At 38.4% G+C, this 18,051-nt stretch overlaps 2 protein-coding genes and 1 long non-coding RNA gene across 3 annotated transcripts in view; 1 reads left to right on the forward strand and 2 right to left on the reverse strand.

Moving 5' to 3' along the window:
* Positions 1-25: 25 nt before the first annotated feature.
* Positions 26-2,791, reverse strand: LOC128879391 (xyloside xylosyltransferase 1-like). Its single transcript, XM_054128475.1, has 3 exons — positions 1,933-2,791; positions 1,210-1,683; positions 26-1,149 (listed from the first exon to the last, which is right to left on the reverse strand). The coding sequence occupies exons 1-3, from the start codon at positions 2,323-2,325 to the stop codon at positions 943-945; spliced, it is 1,074 nt and encodes a 357-aa protein (XP_053984450.1). The 5' UTR covers positions 2,326-2,791; the 3' UTR covers positions 26-942.
* A 629-nt stretch (positions 2,792-3,420) lies between these two features.
* The window catches only part of LOC128879388 (uncharacterized), a 50,853-nt gene continuing 36,222 nt past the window's right edge, over positions 3,421-18,051 (forward strand). The window contains exon 1 of the long non-coding RNA XR_008457623.1: positions 3,421-3,653. This is a non-coding gene — a long non-coding RNA (uncharacterized LOC128879388). The remainder of the gene's footprint in view (positions 3,654-18,051) is intronic.
* The window catches only part of LOC128879387 (adenylate cyclase type 6), a 43,943-nt gene continuing 31,693 nt past the window's right edge, over positions 5,802-18,051 (reverse strand). The window contains exons 7-22 of the mRNA XM_054128467.1: positions 17,572-17,721; positions 13,756-13,877; positions 13,021-13,113; positions 12,107-12,253; positions 11,645-11,803; positions 10,858-11,106; positions 10,364-10,523; positions 10,048-10,145; positions 9,686-9,770; positions 9,319-9,435; positions 8,649-8,777; positions 7,827-8,065; positions 7,288-7,426; positions 6,932-7,151; positions 6,436-6,584; positions 5,802-6,278 (exon numbers count right to left, since the gene is read on the reverse strand). Of these exons, the coding sequence (XP_053984442.1) occupies positions 5,955-6,278; positions 6,436-6,584; positions 6,932-7,151; positions 7,288-7,426; positions 7,827-8,065; positions 8,649-8,777; positions 9,319-9,435; positions 9,686-9,770; positions 10,048-10,145; positions 10,364-10,523; positions 10,858-11,106; positions 11,645-11,803; positions 12,107-12,253; positions 13,021-13,113; positions 13,756-13,877; positions 17,572-17,721 (2,580 nt within the window). The 3' untranslated portion in view covers positions 5,802-5,954. The remainder of the gene's footprint in view (positions 6,279-6,435; positions 6,585-6,931; positions 7,152-7,287; positions 7,427-7,826; positions 8,066-8,648; positions 8,778-9,318; positions 9,436-9,685; positions 9,771-10,047; positions 10,146-10,363; positions 10,524-10,857; positions 11,107-11,644; positions 11,804-12,106; positions 12,254-13,020; positions 13,114-13,755; positions 13,878-17,571; positions 17,722-18,051) is intronic.

Raw genomic sequence — 18,051 nt, forward strand, 5'->3', positions numbered from 1 at the left:
TTTTAATTATAAACAAGAAAACACGTTGGTAATATTAAATATATTTTATCTGCATTTTATACAAAATAGCACCTATTCTCTGCAACGACTATCGTTATAAAAATACTTTTCAAAACTACCATTTTGCACTTTATGTCCTATTAGAATTCTAATATTGCAGCGTATGTGAAACATACAATACAGCAATGCTGCCTTTTACAACTTGTATTTGAAATAAACTATAAATACCTTAACAAGTAATTTATAATCGTCATGAAATGCTTGAACTTACAAGTTAAGAATATTTGTATACATATACAGTATGTTTCTTAATATGCGGCTGATTTTTTGCTTACTCTCCATAAAGCGCCCACATATTAAGAAATACCTTGTATATCGCCACTATACTGGAAAAGCAACAGCAAATGCTTCACATTTATAATTACACTAAGGATACTCAAAGATCTTATAATGTTTGCAAAAATGATTATGTTTAAGAGAATCAAGAATTTTCATTGTCTCTGGTACTTTTTTAATAAGAGGCTTTTATCGTACGTTCGCAAGAAAAATAAACAAGAAAAACTGTATTTATTAATTTAACATGTCAAGTATTTAAAGTATATAAAGAGATTGATATTTCACAATTCCTTGTTATACAAAAAATAAGAATTCTTGAAAAACACTTTTTTTCTCTCGCACGTACAACCCCTTAAGTACATAACGATTATACTATCATTTTTATTTAATCATTTCCTTCCTAACAATTATTGTGAAATAATTTTTTTTTTTAATAAAATGTAATTTCTTCTGGTTCTTTCCAAACGTACCAAAGATAATTTAAATATATGATTTCAGCACATCCTAGTCAAAATAACACGTTTTATCAAATAAACTGCTTAATTCACCTAATAAGAGAGCGATAACTTTTTCCAACAGATGTGTAAATCAATTATGGTTGGTGAATCAGTCGTCAGGTATGGGAGTATTGCAATTTCCATGCCATAATTTTGTTTCCGAATTGCAACTCGAATAGTTTCCAAATACATCTGCGTAGCCACGGTCTCGCCACCACGTACATAACTGCCTGTTCCATCCACAGTCTATGGTGCGAATCAAATCAGGCCTTTCCATACCAAGCAGCGTATAAAAATCTTGGTCTCCAAGGTGACCCTACACGCAAATTCCAAAATTAGAAATTGATTAAAACACCTATTTACTTATATTTATTACCTTGAAGTGATATTTCTCAGTCATCGAGTCAATGCTTTCCTTCTGAACAATTTTATCGTAGACAGAGGAATTTCTTAACCTATCCAAATTAAAAAGCACCACTCCACTGTTGTAACCGGAGTAACCACCTGATGTAGAAGGTTCTCCAAACATTGTGTTAGGATGCTTATTACGGTACAGATACAAAACATGTCTGTAAACCGGAGTAAGTTCTGGTGCCAGACCGAACAAAGCTTGACTTCCGAAGGTATTGAATTCTTTGAAAAGATCTTTAATGTCTCTACGGAACTTGGTATCTGCATCAAACATTGCTGCGAGACTTTGTTCAACTGGAGCTACTCGGTGCAAACCCAATGATAAGAAAAACAAAGCATCCGAGTAGTAAGTTCCAGGCTTGCTGCTGAAGTGAGGAGACATGACCGATACAATGTCTTCCAGTTGCGATGCCAGATCGTGCACATCATAATATTGTATCTAGAATAAAAAAACCTAAAGTATCGATATCAGCTTAAAGGGGGACATTCGAGTAAAATGAAAATTTACTCAAAAGAGTAATTCTCTCATTAGTTTCCTACAAAAGTGCAATGCAAGTCTCTAACAAACACAAAGAGACCTTTTGATTATAATTTATCAATGGTGCACCTTTATTTATAGTTGGTATACCTTTGCAATTAGAAACCAGTAAGAGACTCTGAATAGCAAAGACTGTGAATGCACTCCTACCTTCATAAATTTTCCCGTAGAGAACAGAACACCATTCAAAATTTGTTCCGCGATATTTCTGCTGTCATTGTCAGTTATTACATGAAATGCAATATCAACAGAAGATAATCTCAGCAAAGACTCGGTAAAGATCTCAAATTTCCTTTTCATTGGTGAGTTACTAGCGACTTTAGTGAATATACACCAGACATTATAGTAAATTTTGTCATTCGTAAGGAGTATCGCCGAAATCGTATCTGCTCCAAAGCTGGACTCTGTCGACGAGACATTCTCACGCCCACTGGTAGTGTGTGCTGACCAAAGTATACCATTTGACGTCTGATAACAGTAAAACAGCACTAAAATCACAGTGAGAATCGTCAAATTGATTAGCACCTTGCTTAGCAAGAGCATTTAATTATTCGTTCATGATCAAGCTTCCTCTGTGCCGTATCTCTTATTTAGAATTATACAAGCCTCTTTATTCAACGTTATAAACTAAACAGAATAAATGTTTAATTTAAACATATTCTCCATTTTGAAGTAATTTCTTCAGCATATAAAAATCCTAATGAAAATTATTTTAGTTTGTCAGACAAAAATTTCTAATAAAAACTACTTATCGGAGCGTTGCAGATTTGTTATGCACCGATGAAGAATCACAACATAAATATATGATGAACTTGGAAATAAATTTCTAAATGTTGGAGAGAAATTGAAAACATAAACAATTTGTGTTGATTTGTGTAGTTGCAATTGGCTTTTACTCTATGGCAAGGGTTCCAAACTCACGTATTAAAAGTTGGTATAAAGTTTGTAGTGCCGCATGGGAAAAATTGACACAACTAAAATGTGGAGCGCATTCGCGTGTATGCATATACACCAGCATACTCGCGTTCTGATAATTTGGACCTGTTGGCTTGTATTTATAATACAAAAATGATTAAAAATGCATTTTAATTAGATGCTGTTAATCAATTATTAGTGGCGCCATCGGTGGCAAAATGTCTGTAGTAAAAATAGTTCCCACCTTTTCTATAAGATGACGCCACCGATACCTTATAATCAATTATTCCTAATTTTTGTATAAATGTATAATTAATACGATTCTTTGCTTTATAACACCACAATATATTAGTTAATATGTAAAATTTGTCATTTTTATGAATAATTTCTTAATGGAACCATACTTATCGACCTTTTAGTAAGCGGTGACATCTAGCGAGAACAGTGGAAACTATTTTTTCCTACAAACTTGGGCGTTTAACCACCGATGGCGTCAGCATCAACAGGTAATAGTTGATTACCGACATGAAATTAAAATGAATTTTTAATCGTTTTTGTACTACAAATACAAGGCTAGAGGTTCAAATCGATGATGTATTATGTTTAACATACGTTACAAAACGTATGTACGTAAATAATAGGAAAATTAATGATTGTTTGCTATGTAGGTTGGAAAACCTTCCACCGCTAGATGGCGATCCTTTTCATGCGCAAGTTCAGAAATCACGCGACAGTTCGATTTATGTGAATTTATCGAATCGAGTTTCGATAATCGTTCGGATTTACGAAAACAGCGGATTCGATGCCGGCTCAACGACAGTTTGCGAATGGTAGTGCATACTTAATGTTGTAAAGAAAGTGAATTTTGTGCAACATTTTGCAGCATAAGCGCAATATAGTTACAAGATCCGGTTGGACGGCCTTAGGATTACTGTCGATGGATATTACGTTGTTTGGTAAGAATGAAATGTCAAGTAACATGTATATCCAAATGGAGTAAGTAAATCGATATCGGTAATGTCGTTCTTTTTTGCGTTTGGACGGTAGATAGATATCTATATAGATCGTTTTTTATTATAATAAGAATAACTATAGTTACTTAAAGGGTTAAAGAGTGGCAGTTTCATAGTCGTATTACATACTTTCCTGACGAAAGAGATAATGCGCATGCGCGAGCTGGAAGCAACACTGGCACTGGCATTACAACCTGTATAATGTTCACTGCATCACTGCTCATTGCTTTTTAATACGCGATGCTAAATTATACTGAATTGGACAAAAAGGAATTAATTTTATTTGAAACAAGTAAGCTTTCCAAGATTTTTTTCAATAAAAATTTATTTTCTGTTTTATTCTTGACAAAACACACATCGCGCGAATGTATCTATTATACACATATCTGTGACGAATACAGGCTCCAAGGCCTTCTTAGGCCATTGAAGATACACGGAAACGAATGAAACACTTACTTCCAGATTACTGGCAAAATGTTCGTTTCCACGAATTGACTATCGAAGTAACATGAAATCCTTTCGCTATTATAGACGAATATTGTATCATAGAAAAACTCGAAAAAGGGCACACGATATCGTTGTTTCTTTATTTAAATTTTGTAGGAGAAGAAATTTTTAGGGGAAAAATAAAACGATCATTTGTGCTTTACCAAAACATTTTCACAATACTTGCTATAATAGCTTGAATTTTCATCAACAATTGTCGCTATGAAGCTAACACGTCTTTACGATTCAATATGAACTGAGTAGTTTTCACAATCGGTTTGATATGACACAAGTTTTATATTTTTTGCACCTTATGGCGATTGAGATTTTTATTTAAGAATATTGCAGTTGTTTCGATTTTGTTAATAAAAAACAAGAAATGATCTTTTCTAGTAAAATCATTTCTGGTTTCTTAGAAACTCCCAAAGAGGTTTACAAGTTGCACTCTTCTCTTAGAATGTTGCGATATATTACGACGTTATACACGTGAATATAATTTTTCTGTATTATAATATGAATATTCGAAACTTTTCACCTTCAACTCATTATTGTATAAATGTTTGGTTGTTCGAAGCTCCAACAATATTTCTTTTTAAGCTCGACTAAACGATGGCCCATTCTCTTTTGATTCATGGTTATTAAACATCTATAGCTGGACCAGCCAGCAACATCAAAATACATTTTCGTTATAACAACATTTAATGAAATTGTTCTATTAGCTAAGATCGAGTTTCAGTTGATAGATGACTAACTCAACTTTTCGAAAAGTTTCATTCGTCACGATAGTCTACAGGAAAGTTATTCGTTAATGTTGTTATGGAGTTGTTTTCTTTTTTTAAACGTTTACAGCCTGTTAGAATAATAGGTATTTGAAGTCTTAAAGAAACAAGAACAAGAATACTTTGAAAAAAAAATTTCAGAATTTCATTATTTTATTATTATTGTTTCTTTTTTTTTCTTTTTCTTTTTCTTTTTCTCACCAAGCAACCACTTGAATTATCATTTTAGTTGTAGTTCTCGTTATGCATTACCGTCAGATCGTAATTACTAGATAATTCCATGGAATTACCAAGAATAATGTAGTAATAACGTAGTAATTTTGTTAATACTTTGAAATGGATGGATCAAATTGACTGGCTTCATAGTTGTAGTATTAATCGATTTAAATGAAAGGTGTTCGGAAAGACTAATTAGATAAGTAGAAGAATTCGTAAGAAATAAAAACGAGTAAAAATTTGTAAGAAAAACACATGTGTTTGAATGTTGTTTAGAAAATCGGACATTTCATATGCATCGCCGTGCATAAAACGTAATTTACGTTTGTACTTTTTATCTGATAGAATAGAACGTGTTAGAAGCTGACAGTCTTAGGAGAGATATTATCAGTCGATATAAAAAGAAATACGTGTCCAATATTTTTCGATGGTCTGGCTGCGTTCGAAATTGAAATAAAATCGGCGTGTAACAGAAATGTTTGAAAGAACGAATTATTGAGGAAAATGAGAGAGAAAAATGAGAAATGGAATAATTTAAATAGCTTGAGGTTTGACGAGTTGTCACGGTTAAATGTTCGGTTTGTCATTAAATTACTGTTTAGTGTTTGATTGTGAAATCGGGACTGCTTTCAAAAATATGACAATATTTCTTTGTTTCTCTTGTAATATAAATATAATTCTGTTAGGCTTGTGTCGTACGATCAAACGAGAACGTACGCGTTTCCTTTTGCGCCACGATTCCTCGAATTTCTCGAGACACGCCTCAAACGGTACTGTTGTTCGAGGTTACAGGCCTGTTTACGTTGACGTTATTGTTAGAGTTTGTTTTTGCATCGAGGTTGCTTCCAAGTTTCGACGAATCTCGAGGCCCGTCCAGGAAGTACGTCACCATACTGCCCTTGCCTTTGACCTGAATGCTGCCACGGCAGGTTAACGGATATCCCTTTACGACTAGAATATCACGAACCTCCTGGGTAACTTGAATAGCGTCCAACACTCCCGTTGACTCCATTCTCGAGGCCACGTTAACCGCATTACCCCAAATGTCGTACTGCGGCTTTCTAGCTCCTATTACTCCGGCAACGACCTATACCAAAACAGATTCAATAAGGAATATTTGATTTGTTTGTGTGAAATGGGGTTAAGTGAAACTTGAATTAATCGAATATCTTTGTAATTACGACATTTACGTAAATGAACAAATTTACATTATAACAATTAGCCCCGTTATCGATTAACGTTACCGGTCCGATATTGATGCCCACACGTAACCGGAAGTTGTTGAAGCTGTGTTCATTAATGAAAGCCAGTTGTTCGCGTATCCTAAGTGCGTAGTCGGTCATAGCAGTGACGTGCTTGTAATCTCTCATGTCGCAGGTGCTCTTCGTCAGACCTGGGAAAAAGAGGAGTATCCTCGTGAAAATACTCGAGAGCCATAAATACCGTTTCGAACATCGATGTTTGTACCTTTCTTCGATGTGTTAGAAGTCGTGTTCTATCCTATTAATGAAATATTTTTAAACATGTCCTTATTCAAATTTCTACACGGTATAAAAATCGATTTTTATCTATAGTAACGTTAATTCTTTTTACACGTTGAATATCGTGAATTATAATTAATTTTTATGAAAAACTGTTTCAACCCACTGAAACCTCGAAAATCCAAGTGTCGGCGAGTGTGTACTTGTGACGCGGTTTGTAGGGAAACGTGAGTAAAGTAAATACGTAGTAGTTGCTCACCGGATGCAGCCATATATGTGGCGCCTGTGCTCTTGATTTTCTCGATGTACTTGTACTGCTCCTCGGCGAGCAACTCGTCGAAATCGGCGATAATCTCGTTGAGAAGCCTGAGACACTCCTTGCCTTCGTTATTCGCCTCGAGTTCCACGTAAAACTCGGAAAAGTTCGGTATAGAGGCGAACATTATGCAAACAAAGTCGCACTGCTCGTGGTACAGCTCCTGGAAATGGTAATTTTACGCGAAACATTATTGAAAATGAACAACACTGAATCAATCGTCTTCTTACGAAAATAATAGCGCCGATCAGAGATGGGACGCTATATAATAGAGTATTTTCGTGAAAATATTTTCTTACGTCTGAATTGGCAGTCGATAAAAAATGTGCCGCCACATGCTCCGGAAGTATGTTCGCCAACAGCTTCTGATTGTAGGCCTTCAGGTGCTCCATTTCCTCCTTCTCCTCCGTTGCTTGGAGCTTCCACAAAAAATCCAGTCTGCGGCCACATCAAATTAACGTAATCAGTGTTGCAATATAAATTAACCAATTAGTATTGGAAATACTAAAACGTAGATCTCTTCAACTCTAGATAATACAATCGTAATAAGTGTTGGTACATTTTTGATACGGTATAAGAATTGACTTTTAGCTGGAGTAAGAGGTAGTTGAGAGGTTTTTTCAAGACATTGAAACCTCCAAAATCCAAGTGTTTGTATCGGTCCCGCCTAACATTAATATGTGTATCGTATATCAGCCCTTCTCGACCAAACTCCAAATAGTAAATACCATGGCGTCTAAGGCACGGGCCTCTCTTCCTTTTCTTCCCCCCCCCTCTCTCTCTCTCATACACATACCCCCACGGAACAATGATAAAAGGTATCTTGTTGTTAACTTACCTGTAAGTTGCCTCAGTGTGTTGCGAGTGCGCGACCAAGCAGGCCATAAAGAAAACTACCAAAACGCCAGACAGCCATCTTCCAGTCAGTTCAACTTGCCTCTCGTACAGAGCCTCGTAAATACTGATAGCTAAGTAGCAAGCCACCACCATACTCAATATCACCACTTTGAACACCGATGTCAGGATCTGATATACCGCGCATGTTATCATCACCAGCATCACAAGCACCGGGAAAAGCTGCAAGTATCATTGTTCGAAAGAGAGAGTTAACTTCTCTTTAAGGTACTTGTTTCGAGATACTCGCGTTCAAAAATATTATTGAAAACTTTCGTAAAAGTATGAAAAAATGAAAAAAATCATAAAACTCTCGACTTGATCTACATATGTAGATTGCCAGCTGATTGTTTTCAATTTAAATGAAAATGCGGTTTAGGAACTCGTTGAAAAATTGATACGTTATAAAAATCGAAATAACAAACCATTTAAAGAAAAAATTATTGAGCACATCGTTACTGAGATATAATTGATTAAAATTTGAAACTGAACGTAGAGAAGCTGTGCGGTAATAGCGTAAATATACATATCGATTTAGTATGGAGGTGCGTGAGAGCAGAAAGTACCTTCAGAAAAGTTTCCAATTACATTTTTGAACGCGACTATCCCGAAACAAGTAGATACCTTAATGGGAATCATCCTCAAGCTAATTCGGTTCAGAGCTACTCGATTCGGTTTAATGCCGTAGACCACCGAGATCCTGAATACTCTGCGTGCTTGGCAGTAATGCGAATCGAATCGATTACATATATCTCGTGAAACTTACGTCAGCAAAGACGGTGTAGTAGCAAACATCGTCAGGCGTGTCGATGGTCTGGAACGTTATGCTGGAATTGTTGAGCCGTTCTGTGATGACTGTAGCGTTGCTGCAGACACGAACACCCTCCAGCGTGATCTACAATTAGCAGAAAAAGACAGACGAAGACTAATCACTTTGTTTTTTTCTCGCGTCAGTCTGTGAGCCACAATGGACGAAGGATCATTGGGAGGATCGCTTCATCAATCCTGGAATGTCATCAAAATGCACGAAATTTATCGATCGGTGTCCAGACAATGGGGGTTTACCACCCATTGATTCTCCGCTCCTCTAGCAGTGATTAGAGGGATATATTTTCAACAAGTGTCGAGGCTTGATTTACTCGGCCAACATTCGGGTACCCTTAATCATTTATTTGACATAAGAACACATTAAGCGAATATTTGCCACGTCTTCTTCTACATTTTCGACGAATTTTTGTATACTTATTGTTAGTGGTACATATTAAATACGAAAAAGAAGATTTTCTAGAGTTGCTTGTATCGATTAATTTGCAAAATAAAGTATATGAGAATGTCTACGTATAAAATATTTGGAGAAATAGAAAATGTACAAAAGTATAGTAAACTGATAAACAGTACGTACGTTTACGTTCTTTTGCACTTGACTTTGTACCTACCAGAGGGCTCAGTGCTGTGATGAAAGTCAAAAACACTACGCACGTGGCCAGTGCTTGCGCAACACCGCGATTTTCGAAAATGTGTACCGCGGTATCTCGAAGAAACTTTGGTACTTTCTGAAAAATATAATATTGTTTATCGTCAAGTATTTATCGGGCATTTTAAGGAGCGTTAGATTATTGTAACATTGACTGGAATTCAGCCACGAATTCAAGGTCAAGAACAAATGGCAAGGTTCCAAGCAGCATCGCGATCGATTCAGTTTCGCTGGAAATGGTTCAAAGTACGCAAACTTAATGTGCAGAAGTTGATCTGAATCAGCTTCGCTGTCTGCGAATCGAAGGGTAAATTAATCGACATACTCACCGGATTTTTTTCCGCCAACAAGATCCCGTTAATCAAGCCGATCAACAGCGTGCTCACTGCTATGCACGTATAGAAGTATATGCTCCTGAAAAATGATTTTAGGTGTGTAACATAGCTTCAAGTATACTCTCGATGATTCTTATACTCGAGAATTATGGATCGGATAAAAAAAAGTGGGTAATGAAAGTTGTTCGTCTCGACATCATTGGGGACATTCAATTATACCAAACTCGATCCCGATCGCCACTCCGTTGGGGCTGGGAGAAGATAAACAAACGTTTGGAGAGAATTTTGTACTTTCGACAGAGTAAATAGTGAAAATTGATTTAAAACATAGAGTTTATTTCGAGTGGTTCGTTTACCCGTACAGAGTGATTACTATAGCAATCACGACCACCATGTAGACGAAACCGGAACACACAAAGTATGCGGATAGCATTTTGTCCCTTTCGCGGGAATACTGCAACAAATCGTTAAAGTGGTCTCTTTTTTAACATGAAAAATTAGGTAAGCTCGAAGGAAAAGTATATGCGATCGATGTTTGTTTACAATTTGAAGGTGGTATTATAGTTATTGGTGAAACAACTGGTTCGTTGCTACGAAGATATACTTTCCTTCTTCTATAGAATACGTATATCTTGGTTAGTTGTTGTTTTACATAATGAAAAATCAGTATACCTTTTCCTCGACGTCGGAAATGCGAAATGTTAGGATAAAAGGCGTACAATATTCTGCCCTTAACCTATCTATGCTCCTGGCGTCTATAGCACGCATCAAGTACTCGTTCACTTCGTCTTCTGGATCCTTTTTGCTCTCGGTTGCTTCTCCGAAGCCAAGCCTGTCGTTAAATAGATAATGTGGTTCGAGATAGAAAAAGATAGAAAAATCTAAAGGTGATATTTGTCAAGATTTCAAGATCATTGCCGTTTTTCCAACGAGATGAGATATTTTCGTTATTTTTATTTTCCGTCACGCTTGGGGACTCGAGTTACAGTTTGCATACTTCCCTTATCGGTCCCATCGCTACTGCGAGGAATCGATACGCATCGAGAAATGCCGTTTCCTTGACAAATTACACTTAATTGAGAGAAGCGTTGCCCTCGTTAACTTCGTTGTCTCGTTAGCTCGATCTCGCACGTAACCATCAAAAGGACAACAAAGTGGTCGCTTACTTGGTTTGTTTGCCGTGTTGCGATCCGTGTCCCATCATCCTCATCTCCTTGGACACGTTCCCGTTCGCTGGTAAACCCTTTCTCAGCCCCGACGAGGGTATACTGCCCTTAAACGCGTCCCCAGGGACGATCAGGTACGTTTTGATATTGTGCTCCTTGAGGTACGCGTTCCTTTCGCCTCCGTTTCCCTCCTCCACCTCGTAGTAACCGCCCAGGCAATCCAACGTCTCTTTCGTGATGTGAACTCGTCTGTGGGGGAGGAACAGTTCCGTGGTAAATGTCAAACGTAACTTTGAAACCGATCGGTCATCTAATTTTCGACCATAGACGACCTCCAGTTGGAAAGCTTCGCTCTCGAATCGTTCTATCGGGAATATTTATTCGATATTCGTTAAATCAATTTAAACAAAAATATATGTATATCAGCTTATAGGGAATAACGAGACGAAACTTTGTTTGTATTTAAAGTTTATTCATAGGATGGTTAGTTTCGAAAATAAACAATGTGATATTTTGTTTAAATTCGATTGTTCGACCGTTGTTTTGTTTCTTCAAATAGTTGAGCTACGCGTTCTCTTAGCCTCTCAGCCCTCTCAGCCCTCGGCTCGTAACATTGTTACATTTCATATTGTTGCCTCTAGGGAGGAACCTACATCGCATACACTCTTTCCGGAGCTTTACTTCTGTTTCCCGTTTCGCTCCTCTGGGGAACAGCGTTTTGTTTGCTCTACATATTTCATCAGGCATCGCTAAAAATGCTCGATTCGAATAGGATAAAGACACTCACCCCGGTATTCCGCCGCTTTCCATGTGATTCGCCAGGGTAACATCGTTGCTCCAAACATCGAACTGCCATTTTCGGAGCCCGAGTACACCGCAGTGAACTCTGCCAGTGTGAATACCCACTCTCATGTTTACGTTCACTGCACCCACCTCTCGGTACAATCTGTAAAATACCATCTGCTATCGCGCGAGAGTAACTGTCGCGAATACGTTTTAATTTAATTATTTTAACAAGAAACGTTTGTTAAGATCGGTTATAGTATTATGCATTAAACTTTAGTTAAACTTTGGCGCAATTCTGTGAACGAATCAACAGAAAACATTCAACGAATGGATTTTCATATGCGGGAACACAAAATTTTCAACTGCCTAAAAATAAAGATCGAACAACTAAAAAAATCATGATAAATTCAAGGACAATCAGGGAAGGATTACTTGTTACGGAAATCTGTTTCACGATACTCACGTGATAGCACTGATCATATCCAAGCCCATTTCCACGCAGCAACGAGCGTGATCCGACCTGGGCTCCGGCAATCCAGAAACGCAATAGTAACAATCCCCTAGCAATTTGATTCGGAGACAATGGTGTTCAGCGGCCAGCGTATCGAACCTACGAAAAACGCCCAGACAAGTTTCTTCTTTTTATTCTTTTTTAACTTATGTAACACGTTACAGTCTAAAACATTCGATTACTCCTCTTGTTAAGAACAACATTCTACAGATACCCTTTCGTGAAACCCTTTTAAAATATCCAGGAATAATACATGCTTCGAGTTGGATCCGTTACATAAGTATCCTTCGACGTGTTACGTGTTTAATCCTTACAAATTTTATATAACAGATATTTATTCAACGGCTGATCAAATTCAGAACGTTCACTGTTTCGATTACGGAGCTTGTGATGTAATCGATATATCTGTAACGAGTGTTGTGTGAATTTTACACAAAGGGTACGTTCTAGCTGTCGTAACAACCGAAGAAAGTGTCGTTGGAGGTCGCGATCGAAAACACATCCGTGAACAATGTTTACGAGTACGGGCAAGCAATTTTATTAACGAAACGTTTTGAACATACGATATTTCAACGATAAGAAAGAATGGAAAAAAAAACAACCAATAAAACAGAACAACAAATTAACAAAAGCTTTTTTGCAAAGGAAATAACGATTCCGAATCGTCCGAGTTACCCTCTGCTAGGGGGGGGGGGGGTCTTGCACTAATTCGGGTCCACCCTGTATACAACAATGAAGGATCAACAAAGCTAATGGCCACTAGAAAAAAGAAAAATGATGAAATCGGAAGTCAAGAAATGATAACGAATTCGCATAATTTAAACGTTACGCATCGTGCCTTTTGTGGCTACGAGGGATTCACTTACCACGCAAACAACTTGTTCAGCAATCTGACGACCTCCTCGGCTGTACATTGATCCGAAAGCAACGTGAATCCGCAAATGTCCGCAAACAGGATGCTGCAAACAGTTTTGCGTTACATTATTCGAGACTCGGTTGACCCGTAATTAAGTCACGATGTTAATTGGAATTCGTTAGCGCGCGTCGGGTGGCTTTTAACGAGCCACGAGTGGCAGCGCGCGTTACTGCAACGCGTGATAGACGTGTGTACGACCCTGATGCATAATTGAGATGAATATATGTATATCATCGTTCACTGAACAGGATACACAGTATCGTTCGTAATTATTCCGCAATGTTAATCTTATTGTTAGAGAAGACAGTTTAGATTTTTGAACCATTTTCTTTCGCAAATTCCGAATACACTACGCATCGAAAGTGTACCAAAAGTGGACTTTTTCGAGGTTTCGGTATCTTGGGCCAAGGCTCGAGTCCATTTGCTAACCAGTCGTTTAATCGTTTGCGATATAGACTGATGCGGTAGCTCTTCATTTTATTCGTTCGATCGATTGATTACACAAACATTCGAAACTACTTCAACGATCGATGTTGTTCATGTGTATCGAAATGTAAAAGCAGCGCAAATGATTTAAAGTGTCGGTTGTCTCGCGATGCGTGGTTACAAAGTCACGCGACAGATCCTTTGTTCCTTGATCAATTTGTGTTCAATTGCCTGGACAACTTTTTCAGGGAATGCTCACCTGACATTCTCGTGCCTTTGAATGCAAATTTTGTGAAACATGGTATCCTTTGGTTTTCCAGCGATCACGGCTTTCATCTCCATGGCTACGTGCCTCGGCAACACGCTCAATAGAAGCCGTTCCTGCAAACAAAAATCAACGAAAATTCACCGTTACACGTCAGTGGAGGAGACGCGAAACGCGAATCTTCCATCGATGCCTATGGCATAACATATCTAATGGAAAATTCGTTACAAGATAAGTACCGGAAAAACACAGAGGCGAAAAGTAACGTCAAAGTTTGCACTATAAACACACGAAACCAAATCAAACCAAGTCACGAGGATACTCTGTCATGTCCATTTTCAACAGAATACCCCTTTAACACGGATGGTACCACTGTACTTTCTTGAGAAGGCGTCAAGGTCCGATCCAATCGAGAAAATGTATCGTAGAAAGCGCAATGTGCAACAATAACGACTTTCTCAAATATTGTTTAGCAATATTTGGTAAAAAAAAAAAAAAAAAAAAAAGCAATATACAATGGTTTTCTCGTTCGTTTTCAGTAGCAGTCGCGCTACAACCTGGACGGATCGCGTAATTTCGTTCTCGAGGAAGTCTGTGGACGAGCAAACGAAATTTAATTCCGTTAAGGAAACGGTAATTCTGTTTCGTCCGTGAAATTACAAGAGAGATTGATTTTCTAATTTATCAGTGATCGACCTCGATTGTCTTCGCGTTTCGTTGTCTAGAGCCGCTTCGTTCGTTGCCACCGAATTCAAGAATTATGCGTCGCTATTTCCATGAATTTCACGTCGAGAAAATCAATCGCGCGATTCGACATGAACGCTAATGGACTGAACAGCGTTTCGATAGGACTCGTGGGTTATCACCGAAAACTTATCAGTCGCAGAAGATGCAAATGCATTAGGCAACCTCGTAACGGTTGGGGTACGGAATATTGATGTTTCGTGTCCTGTTGCGTGGTGCGACATCGATGCTACTGAAATGAAATATTAATCCACAGACATGCTCGCGTCTTACAGTGAAATTCTATCTCGTGTCTTGGGCGCGTGAACGTGCGCGGTTTTCGATTCCAGAGACGCTGTGATGCTCGCGACTCGCGATAAGGCATACATACGCTATCTATCGAAACTATACGAACAGTTGGATTTTCGAGGTTTCGCGTAACGGTGACACCTCTGTTTACACGCATTTTCGGTATTGGCCGAGTCGGTCACAAAGCTACAAAGCTACCGCGTGACCAAGTAGTAACCATTGGCGCAACGTTAACGCCCAGACACCGGACGCTCGCACGAACGACTATTAAGGCATCGGATTACGACAGTGACTGCTCGAAAAAAAAGGGGACTCTGGGGAGATTTAGGCGAAGCGAGAGTAATCCTCTGGTCCCCTCAGTTCCGTCTAATTTCAGGGACCCTCGGCAATTCCTGAGCAAAGGTTAGTATACCTGCGTAGCTCCTGGCGTAAGCCCTTATCGAGTATCCGCTGTGCAGTCACAGTTCAAGCGAAACCAGTTAGCATCCCCTTCTGCTCCACTCCCCAGTACCTAAGGTCGTTCGCAGTTTCGCAGCTTATTTGAGCTTATCTGAGCGTCGAGATACACGCGCATCACTTGGCTCGTGTAAATGTATAAAGTTGCCGCTGGATCGCTCACAAATGTTGCTCGCGACTACGCAAACTCGTCACGGTCCTCGTTCGATGACGACGTTGAACAAACGTCACGACGTATTCGCGTTTTCACGCGGATAAGATAATTCGCAACGTGCCTCCGTCCCTTGCCCTCAATTCCTGCCAAGTTGGAGAAACTAATCCAAGGAACTTGTAACTCTGTGCAGTTTAACGTTAGAATTCGTCAGTTTCACCCACGCACACCCCCCACTAACAAGTGTCTGGACACTTTCTTGATAGAAATAAATTTTAATTTTTTTTTCCAAGATGTTTGTTAAAAACTACCCCAAACCTACTCAGACACTATGGTCTAAGCAATAAAGAGTCATGGATCTTCATTTGGGAGACGTCGGCGTCGTTTGAAACGCTGAGAATTTGTTTGTATGGTTGTTTTCCGGGTTGATGTGCAAGCAAGCTTGGTCAGTGAGCGATCATTATCGCAGCAGGTCACGGTAAACCCGATTAAACCACACAATGGACCTGGTCACGGGTGAAACGTACGCTACAACTATAAGCAACGGCTGATAAGTCGCTATCTTTAATAGACTTCCGGTGGTTCCTAACAATTATTTTGCGTGGCTGGTGAAAATAAAGCGGCAGGTTAGCAACCTCGGAAATTGGATGTCTACCTAATATTTCCAGTCACGCGTGCTTCAATTTTTCTCGAATTAATTTCACACGATTACTAAATAAGGTAGAATAGACGGTACCGGTCATCGTAATAAAAATATTCTTTTCCGTAATTCGGATGTTTCAATCGATTTTCTAATCGCGAGTATCGCGATGCCACAACTTTACTTACAAATACTGTGATTTCGAACCGAACCCCTTATTTTTATCCAAATAAAATATAGCCTATGTTACCAAAGGATAGCGTAGCTTTCTACTACCGAAAGAATTTTTAGTTTTTACTAGAACAAACTTTGCATTTCGAACGTAAAATGAAGGTTTTTAAATGGTTATTTGCGGGAGTTTCAAGAGTACAACCTTAGGGATAAACGTGAACCTACAGTTTCGCTGACGAATGATAATTAAACGTTTCATGCTTTTAATTACACGGGAACGCACCGCAACGTCACTTGTAATACGACAATATTTCACAGTTTCGTATATACATGATTATGCCATAAATAATTATCGAACCCATTAATTAACCGGATGCTGAGTAAAGGGAAAGCCGCGCAAACTATAATAACGTCAATTTCGTTAGGTTGTTTCGTCGAGGTCGATCAAACTTTCAAGTTAAACATGTTACGAACTGTATGAACGTCAGTTTCCCAATTTGGAAATTTTCATGCACGCTTATGAAACGATCGGCCTTCGGGTTCTGTAAAATTGCAATTATTCCTGCATTAAAATTACAGGAATAATTTTACCAAAGCTCGTATCACGTTTCTCCGTCGTTCTACTGTTACTTTTATATTTATATTCTTTTTTTTTTTTTTTGTAAATATCGCCTCGAGTACGAATAAATAAATTTGTAATCGGAACGCACGATCGATTCGTCTGTAAATAATTCCTCCGTTGGTTCAAGTCAACACGACGTTTCGTAAACAATTTTTGTTGCGTGCATAACATCCTCGAAAAAGTGTTGAAATTCCCGTTAAATCGAGCGATAAACCTACACTCTCGTATGAATAAAATCAATACTCCTTTATTGACTCGACCAATACGTATGAATTATTTGTAGTTTAAATATTCATCACTCGTGACTGCAGTTTAATTCGATAACTTAATAAATATTTATCGATACTAATCGATCGTATTAAGAATGTACCCTTTGCGCACCACAGCAAAAAATCATTCTAATAATACGCAAGTTTACGAAGAATAAACAAGATTATAATGATAGATTGTTAGACCGAGAAATGCCTTGACCCTCTAGGCTGAACATAAATTTTCAGCATCGAATGTCATTTTATTTTCTCTTTTCACGTCGTTCTACAAACTAATTCCAATTTCCTTGAGCGTTTTCTATTTTATCCCGACGTGGTTTGGCTCGTATTTACATTTTATGAGAATCTTCGCGTCGAGAGCATAACATTTCTCCGAGAATTTCCATATCAAAGTCTCGCATGGAAAATTGACCGAAATATTACTCGTAAAAAGAAAATCATCATTTCACGGATCTCTGTAAACGCATACCTGTTGTTGATTTTCCCGCTGCGTAGTCAGCCGCGCCTCGACGCATTGTCTGGTTTCAAGAAACGCTTGCCTTTGCGCCAGCTCACGGGGATGATGTGTTAGCACACCCGCCATATTCGTTCCACCTACCACAACGATGGAACTCAGCAACTAGAATGAAAAATCCACCGAGAGTCTTAAAGCCAATTGACAGTTTTATTTGAAGAAATTGAGGGCTGTTGACCGATAAGGAGGCTGCTCCATTTTTTCCAAAATTTCTTTTAAACTTTCATGTGTACACGTAGCAAAAAGAAAAAGCAATTTAGCCGGAGACGAGGTTGAAGAAGAAGAAGGAGTATAAAGAAGGCACGATAGATTTAATATGAGGATTCGCGAGCTGCGACCGTAGGGCGGCGAACAAAGCGTGAGCAGGGAAACTGAAACACTGGATTAACCAAGTGGTAGGAAAGGATCAGGGAACGCAATCTTCAGATGACAGAT

This window comes from Hylaeus volcanicus, chromosome 7 (genome assembly GCF_026283585.1).
Source record: "Hylaeus volcanicus isolate JK05 chromosome 7, UHH_iyHylVolc1.0_haploid, whole genome shotgun sequence".
NCBI lineage: Eukaryota > Metazoa > Arthropoda > Insecta > Hymenoptera > Colletidae > Hylaeus > Hylaeus volcanicus.